General features: G+C 57.6%; 2 protein-coding genes across 2 annotated transcripts in view; one reads left to right on the top strand and one right to left on the bottom strand.

Moving 5' to 3' along the window:
- HAMP (hepcidin antimicrobial peptide) overlaps positions 1 to 585 on the top strand; it is a 1,784-nt gene extending 1,199 nt beyond the window's left edge. Inside the window, exon 3 of the mRNA XM_026660933.2 lies at positions 278 to 585. Coding sequence (XP_026516718.1) covers positions 278 to 382 — 105 coding nt within the window. The 3' untranslated portion in view covers positions 383 to 585. The remainder of the gene's footprint in view (positions 1 to 277) is intronic.
- Positions 586 to 2,842: 2,257 nt separating this feature from the next.
- LOC112124135 (sialic acid-binding Ig-like lectin 12) lies at positions 2,843 to 8,349 on the bottom strand. Its single transcript, XM_026660931.1, has 3 exons — positions 8,271 to 8,349; positions 3,600 to 3,988; positions 2,843 to 3,384 (listed from the first exon to the last, which is right to left on the bottom strand). The coding sequence occupies exons 1-3, from the start codon at positions 8,347 to 8,349 to the stop codon at positions 3,076 to 3,078; spliced, it is 777 nt and encodes a 258-aa protein (XP_026516716.1). The 3' UTR covers positions 2,843 to 3,075.
- Positions 8,350 to 8,602: the final 253 nt, after the last annotated feature.

Below are 8,602 nucleotides of genomic sequence, written 5' to 3'. Positions count from 1 at the left end.
GCAGGGTGGGGGCTCTCCCTTGGCAGTCAGGACTGGGCCCGAAGGCTACAGTACCAGGCGCGCAGTCCCTGAGCCTACAGCCCTCCAGGACGGTTCTGGGCTAACTAAATGCCAGACACTAGGGCTATTAATGAGCCAATGCACTTGCCTTGTGGCAGGCCTGGGGCTAGAAACCCAAGAGTCCTGGCTCCCAGCCCCCCTGCGCTAATCCCTAGACCGCCCCCCCCCCCCGCCGGAGATTGAACCCAGGAGTCCTGACCCTGTTCTCCCCCCGCAGGCTCTGCTCCGGAGATCCAAGCGCCACAACAGCCACTTCCCCATCTGCACCTACTGCTGCAACTGCTGCCGCAACCAGGGCTGCGGCTTCTGCTGCCGCACCTGAGCCAGCCGGCTGGCCGCGGCCGGACCACAGCAGCGCTCGGGGGCGCCGTCACCTCCAGCCACGCCCAGCCCGGCTCCCCCCGCTGCCCCCGGCACTGCTGCCTCTCACCTCTGCCCCACCCTGCCCCGGACCTGCTTTATTTATTGCTCCATTTGCTTCGGTGTCTTTTTGTTATTGGACATTAAATGTGCTTTTTAAAGTCATGAGCCTGTCGTCGTAGTTACTGAATTGGACCCAGGAGTCCTGGTTCCCAGCTCCCACCCCCCGGCTCTAACCCACTATACCCCACTCCCCTCCCAGAACCAGGGAGAGAACCCAGGAGTCCTGGCTCCCAGCCCCCCCCCTGCTCTAACCCACTAGCCCCCACTCCCCTCCCAGAACCAGGGACAGAACCCAGGAGTTCTGGCTTCCCCCCCACTCCCCTTCTAACCATGATACTTCAGAGGTGGCTGCATCTCAGAGCCGGGCAGGCCACATGGCATTGCTCTGCGGTTGTTCCCCAGCTGTCCCACCCCAGAGGTGGCTGCATCACAGCACCAGGCATTGTTTCTCATGACCCTCTTCCCAGTGCTTTGTTACCCCTCGGGCCTGGTGGTGAGTGTCCAGCCACAGCTGAGCAGCTCGAAGAGCGAGGGGAACCCCTGAGGGAAACCGAGGCAACATAAAACTCTTCAGCCCGGGGAGGAGCTGGGAATGGCTTTTATTTAGCTGCAGCAGTGAAAGGGTTAATACAGGCCGACCTGCTCGGCATAACTCTGTCTGGAGCAGTAGCTGCCTCTCAGGTGCATTAGCAGAGTGGCCCCAGGCTGAGATGGGGGGAGAGGAGCGCAGCCCAGACACCGCCAAGGACAGTCCCTGCCCCAGCTGAGATCAGGGCCCCGTTGTGCCAGGCGCTGCCCACACACAGCGAGAGACCATCTCCAACAAGCTCACAGTGTAAGTAGCCAAATGCAGTGATATACTCCCTATGTTACAGCTGAGAAACTGAGGCACGGGGGGCGGGGACTTGCCCAGGGTCACACAGGCATTCCGTAGCAGAGCTGAGAATAGGACCCAGGCGTCCGGTGTCCCAGGCTAGCACCTTAGCCACAAGGCAGACTGGCTATCCCATCACTAACACCAGTCTCTATTTAGCTCACTCCCTGCAATGACCCTGTCCCCCTCTCTGGGCTTAGATATTGGCGTAGATGTTTTCCTCTGTGAATTGTTCCCCGTCGCCTCTCTCCCTGTAGCATCTTCCTCCTCCTCCTCCTCTCCCTTTCTTCTCAAGGGCTCCCCCTTCCCTGGTTGTGTTCTGTGCGGGGAGAGACCGGGTTAGCGGGGAAGAGTGGCTGCCATGCCCAGGGGAAAGGATGGGAGAGGACACCAGCGGGGGATGCTGGAGGGGGAAAATCCCAGCAGAGGGGGATTCTGGGAGTGGGGGAGGGGGTCCCAGAGCCCTTGTGGAGTTCAGGGAGGGATCCCAGCAGGGTGGGGGATGGGGCAGGGAGGGGGTTGGCGGGTGCAGGGTCTGGGATAAGCCGCTGAAGGGCCGGGAACCCACCTGTCTGTAGGAGGGCACCGTAGACGCTTGCTGCTCGGAGGAGTGACAGACCTGCCCGTCTCCAGTCCCTTGGCATCGTCCGGCCCTGGCGGGGCCCCTGCTGCCCTGCCTGTGGTGAAACCATCATCAATATCCGGCCTCTAGGCCCATCTAGCCTAGTGTCCTACCACCTCCCTTGATCAGACCCAGGGGTCCATCTATCCCAATATCTCCCCCCCGCCCCGACCGCCATCCCAGAGCAGCAGAGCTGCATGTGGGGGGAGCCCAGGACTGGGCTACAAGGGGGCTGTGGGTCGGGAGTGAGGGGCACCGGCAGAGATGGGGGGGCGAGCCCAGGGATGGCACACCAGGGGGCTGTGGGTCGAAATTGAGGGGCAGCAGGTGGAATTTCACGCTTCCAAGAAGTGATAGTTGATCTTGGGGGATCCATTTTTCCCCCCATTCCAGGCTACAGTTGCCACGAGATCCTTCTCCCGTCCCGCCCGAGTCTCACCTTCCCTTCACGACTTTCCAGGCCACTGCAGCCCCGGCACCAATCAGCACGAGGCTCCCAGCAACCGCCAAGGGCACCACGAGTGTCAGGGAGAAGTCCGCTGCAAACCAACAGCTGGTGTGAGAGGTGGGATCGGCTGGGCAGCAATGGGCCCTACAGGGCTTGTAATGAACTGATGGGTACGGCGTAGGGGGACGGTCCCCTGAGCGGGAGAGCGGCCGAGGGCCGGCCCACAGCTCAGGGCCCTCGAAGTCCCCGGGGAGGGTGCGGTTGGGCAAGCGCCACTTGAGGCGGGGCAGGGGGTTCCCCTCGGCCGCGCAGTGACACGTGGCCGCTCCCCCGGGCCCGTGGCCCCGCACCGTGCAGTTCCCCCATGGCAGCAGCTCCGGTGGGTCTGCAACGGGACATGGGATGTGTGGTGGGATTTCCCTCCTGGGATCCCAGTGCCCTCCTATAGACCCCAGGAGTCCTGGCTCTCAGCCCACGCCCCTCCCAGAGCCAGGGATAGAACCCAGGAGTCCTGGCTCTCAGCCCTCCCCCCTGCCACTAGACCCCACGGCCCTCCCAGAACCAGGGATAGAACGCAGGAGTCCGGGCTGCCAACCTCCGGCTCCCTTTAACCACTAGACCCCACTCCCCCGCCAGAGCTGGATGAGGTCACTCACAGCGGATGTGGAGCCGGACAGCTCTGCGGGTGCAGACCCCAACCACGGCGGGGTACGTGACGGTGCAGACGAGCTCTTTGCCGTCATCCCCCGGGGCTGGCGTGAAGCTGAGCTCAGAGCTGTAGGAGACGCTGCCGTTCGCCAGGGTGACCGAGACGTTCCTGGCTGTGTAGTTGAACCCCCCTGTCCAGGTGATTTGGGGAGGGGTCCCAGAGCAGGTCCATGGAGCCTGGCAGGTCACATTCACCAGCTGTCCAGAGAGCAGCACCTCGGGGACCTCCAGCACCGGCTTCTCCTTCAGCTCTAAGCAGGCGACACCATTAAAATTCAACTCAGTGAGGAATTACTGGGGTTAATCCCCGGAACTCCCTGCCCCTGGGTATTAGTGGGCTTAACCAGTGGGACTCCCTGCCACTGGATGTTGTTAATCTCCAGAACTCCCCCCACTGGTTATTAGTGGAGCTAACCCACGGGACTCCCTGCCACTGGGTATAAGCAGAGTTAATACTGCTGAGCTCTCCAGGGCCCCCCAGCCTCACCTGTCACGTCCACCAGCGGCTGGGTCACCACGTAGCTGTATTTGAAGTCTCCCTTCACAAAGCGGAAGTAGTAGCGGTCCCTGTCTCCGGCTCTCACGTCGCTGATGCGCAGGGAGCAGTCGTCTGGGGCATCCCCCACCAGGCGGATCCGGCCCCCAGGCTCCCGCAGGGCCTTGTCAGGATCTGTGGTGGCCACAGCCAGGCTGGTGTCCCTGTCGTCGTCCCTGAGGAACCAGTATTTGTAGGCGACCCCGGAGGAGTTGAAGTTGGCTGTGAAATTACAAGGGAGCAGGACGCAGAGACCCTGCTGGGCCGTGACGTTGGACGGGACCTGGATCCGATAGACGGGCGCCTGGCAGAGCCGACCTGCAGGGAAACAGACCAGCTCTGCCAGTGCCCCTCAGTCCTGACCCGCAGCCCCCCCGATCCACCCCCCGCCCCCACACAGAGCTCTGCCGGTGCCCCTCAGTCCCGACCTGCAGCCCCCTGATCCACCCCCACCCCCACACAGAGCTCTGCCGGTGCCCCTCAGTCCTTACCTGGGGAGAGAGAATAAAAAGACACCAACAAGGGAGTAGAGAGTGGGGTCTAGTGGTTAGAGCGGTGGATGGGCGCCAGGACTCCTGGGTTCTCTCCTGGCTCTAAGAGGGGAGTGGGGTCTAGTGGTTAGAGTGGGGGTGGGGGTGTTTCCAAGTCACTGATGGTGGCCAGCTCTGATAAGGAGACTCGATTTCTCAGCTGGGTCAATATTTGCCTTTATTAATTGGTGAAAGAGGAAGCAGGTTCGGGCCGGAGTCAAGGTTTTGGGGGAGGGGCATTATACTAACCAGCCCCCCTCTTCCTGGACATCTCATTGTCCCCACAGCTCTGCTGGTGCCCCTCACTCCCGACCCGCAGCTCCCTGCCAGACCAGCCCTGGGTTCCCCCACCCCACAACTCTGCCAGAGCCCCTTTAATTCCCTAAACCACTGCAAACTTCTCTGGAAGACATAGTGGAGTACAAGCTTTGCTCAGAGAAAAGTGTAACCCTAATCTCTCCTATACACACTGCAGAGGCCGTTTTAACTTCAGGATCCGGACAGATAATGGAGCAAATTATTAAGCAATCAATTTGCAAACACCTAGAAGACAATAGGGAAATATGAAACAGCCATCATGGATTTGTCAAGTACAAATCTTGTCACACCAGCCTGATAGCTTTCTTTGACAGGGTGACAAGCCTTGTGGATAGGAGGGAAGTGGTAGATATGGTATATCTTGACTTTAATATGGCTTTTGATACTGTCTCGCATGACCGTCTCATAAACAAACTAGGGAAATACAACCTACGTAGGTGCATAACTGGTTGGAAACCATTCCCAGAGAGTAGTTATCAGTGGTTCACAGTCATGCTGGAAGGACATCACGAGTGGGGTTCCGCAGGGATCAGTTCTGGGTCCGGTTCTGTTCAATATCTTCATCAATTATATTGATCATGGAATAGAGCAGGGGCGGGCAAACTTTTTGGCCTGAGGGCCGCATCGGGTTTTGTAAATTGTATGGAGGGCAGGTTAGGGGAGGGGGTCGTGGCCCGGCCCCGACCTCCTATCTGCCCCCGCCCCCGGGACTCCTCCCCCATCCAACCACCCATTCCCTGACGGCCCCTCTGGGACCCCTGCCCCATCCACACACCCCCGCTCCCTGTCCCCTGACTGCCCCTGGAACCCCTGCCCCTGACTGCCCCCTGCTGCCCCATCCAACCCCCTCTCCTTCCTGACTGCCCCCCCCAGGAACCCTGCCCCCATTCAACCCCCTGTTTCCCCCCCAACCACCATCCACACCCCCGCCCCCGACCACTACCCCGAACTCCCCTGCCCTCTATCCAACCCCCCACCTGCTCCCTGCCCCCTGACCGCACTGCCTGGATCACCGGTGGCTGGCGGCGCTACAGCCACGCCGCCCAGCTGGGGCCGGGCCACGCTGCCGCCACCGCCGCCGCCACCACACAGCACAGAGACCGGGTCAGGCCGGGATCTGCAGCTGCGCTGCTCCAGGAGCTCCCAGCCCCACCACCCAGAGCCTTGCGCCGGTGGCGGAGCGAGCGAGCTGAGGCTGCGGGGGAGGGGGGACAGCGGGGGAGGGACCGGGGAGAGCCTCCCAGGCCAGGAGCTTGGGGGCCGGGCAGGATGGTCCCGCGGGCCGGATGTGTTCCGCAGGCCGTAGTTTGCCCACCCCTGGCATAGAGAGTACACTTATAAAGTTTGCAGGCGATACCCAGCTGGGAGGGGTTGCAAGTGCTTTGGAGGCTAGGATTAAAATTCAAAATGATCTGGACAAACTGGAGAAATGGTCTGAAGTAAATAGAACGACATTCAATAAGGACAAATGCAAAGTGCTCCATTTAGAAAGGAACAATCAGTTGCACACATAAAAATGGGAAATGCCTTCCTAGGAAGGAGTCCTGCGGAAAGGGATCTGGGCGACCTAGTGGATCACACACTAAATATACGTCAACTGTAACACTTCTGCAAAAAAGCAAACATCAGTCTGGGCTGTATTAGCAGCAGTGTTGTAAGCAAGACACACAAAGTAATTCTTCCGCGCTGATTAGGCCTCAACTGGAGTATTGTGTCCAGTTCTAGGTGCCAACGAAGAATGTGGACAAATTGGAGAAAGTCCAGAAAAAATTGAGTGTGTTTTGTCTGGAGAAGAGAAGCCTGAGAGGGGACATGAGAACAGTTCTCAAGTACATAAAAGGTTGTTACAAGGAGGAGAGAGGTAAATTGTTCTCGTTAACCTCTGAGGATACGACAAGAAGCAATGGGCTTAAATTGCAGCAAGGGAGGTTTAGGTTGGACATTTGGAAAAACTTCCTAACTGCCAGGGTGGTTAAGTACTGGAATAAATTGCCTAGGGAGGTTGTGGAATCTCTATCATGGGGGATTTTTAAGAGCAGGTTGGACAAACACCTGTCAGGGAAGGTCTAGATAATACTTAGTCCTGCCAAGAGTGCAGGGGACTGGACTAGATGACCTCTCGAGGTCCCTTCCAGCCCTACAATGCTGTCATCTATTCAACTAGAACTAGTACGAGCTGCAGAATCTTGAAAAGACATTTAAAAATTCAAGGTCTTCATTATACTCTTTTTCTCAGCAAGAGTCTGAAAAGCCTGAACGTCTTGGAGAACATAAGAAGATACTCCAGGACTGAAGTTCAAATTAGTCCAACCTGGGAAAACCTGCCGGCTTTCAATGAGCGATCCTTGGCTGTGGTCTTAAAATGACTGCAACCGTTATTACTGGCTTTGGCAAGTCTCTACCGAGTGGGACGAATCTAAGGAGTGAGGCTGGTGGATTACTTTTGCTACAACGTTCAGAGAAGACAATGGCTGTTCTCTCTCTTGTAACTCTACTGATGAAATCACTTGGGTTATCAGACAACGCCATTCAAACATCTGCTTCAACAGTCGTAGATTTTTGTCCAGCAATAGAAGCTACACTTGGATCAATCAGAGACCTATCCACTGCAAGAAGCAAAGACTTCAGTCCGGAAGTTGACTAATGAAGGCATTTATATTGACTCCTTAAGTGAAGAGGACAAGAAGTGTCTGTCAAGCCAGCTGAAAAAGTACTACAGAGTTGTCTCTTACAAATCTACAACAGCAACTTCTGGATTCTATCAACCTCTGTATAGCTCTTACAGATGCCTTCTCGTAAAACACCGACAATTTAGTGGTGTGAGGCACTCCCAGCAATGGGGCTGCCATGTGATCAGGACAGAAGAGAGGATTTGTACCCAGAGTGGAATGTCATACGACGAATGAATGAAGATTTGACTTCAGCTTCTTCTTCATCATCACTCGTGGCGCGACCTGAACTTTGTGCTGTTCCCTGGGCTGGCAGAAGTAGGAATTCATCTCCTGCTGCTCCCAGTCACAACAGCTTGGGTCGAGCATCTCTTTCCTCACCGAACAGAACGCCGTGTTCTGGGAGGAGTCGCCTTCTGCCTGGTCAGGAGCAGGAAGGAAGGAGCCTGCCGTGAAGGCCTGGCAGAACCGGGCACAAGAGAAGCCACCAAAGGGGAACTGACGGCATTCGACAAGTCCAAATTTACAGCAAGAAGCCAAGAAGGCTGGAGCTGTCGTGCTTCATAGAAGGCTTGAGTAGCCAGCTCTAATGTGGGTGACGGTTTTACAGCATGAATTAGAGCTAATAAAATGGTTGTGACATATTTCTCAGCTGTTACCATGGTGCCATAGAGCCTCCCCTCGCCCTCACGGGCTCACCCCTCATCCCCTGTGACTTCAAACGACCCCCCCCCATTTCAATTCCTGGGGAAAATGCTGCTTTGAAATCACATTCTCCCAACAGCTCTGCCGGTGCCCCTCACTCCTGACCCGCAGCCCCCTGCTAGCCCAGTGCTGGGCTCCACCCCCGCCCCTGCCCGCAATCTGCTAGAGCCCCTTTATTTCCCCAAACCATAATTTTTTGACCAGTATCAACTCTTAGAGCAGGAGGCATCTGGGACCCAGGACTCCTGGGTTCTATCCCCGCTCTGGGAGGGAAGTGGGGTCGAGTGGGTTGGGGGGCTCAGAGCCAGGACTCCTGGGTTCTATCCCCAGCTCGGGGGATTCCTGCCAGCCCAGCTGTCTCTGCTGTTGTTCTCTTACCCTGGCAGAGCAGTGCGAGGATGATTTCAATGCAGAGCTTGGTGGAAGGAGGCATCTGGCTGGCTCCTGGCACCCACATCCTCCTGCTCCGCGGCTCCGGGGGGCGGCCAGCACCTGGACTCGGGGGCTCCACGGTTTGCTCCTTTCAGTGGGTCCCAGATCGCTGCATGGGGAGGTGCTGGTGGGAAAGAGGGTGGGGAAATGACTGAGCAGAGCGGGGCAGTGGGGACTAGTGGTTAGAGCGGGGCGGAGCTGGGGACCAGGACTCCTGGGTTCTCTCCTGGCTCTAAGAGGGGATTGGGGCGCTAATAGTTAGAGTGGGGGTGGAGGGT

This window comes from Terrapene carolina, unplaced genomic scaffold, assembly GCF_002925995.2.
Source record: "Terrapene carolina triunguis isolate 2854851 unplaced genomic scaffold, T_m_triunguis-2.0 Scaffold865, whole genome shotgun sequence".
Lineage (NCBI taxonomy): Eukaryota > Metazoa > Chordata > Testudines > Emydidae > Terrapene > Terrapene triunguis.
This window is presented reverse-complemented; position numbering and strand designations above follow the sequence as displayed.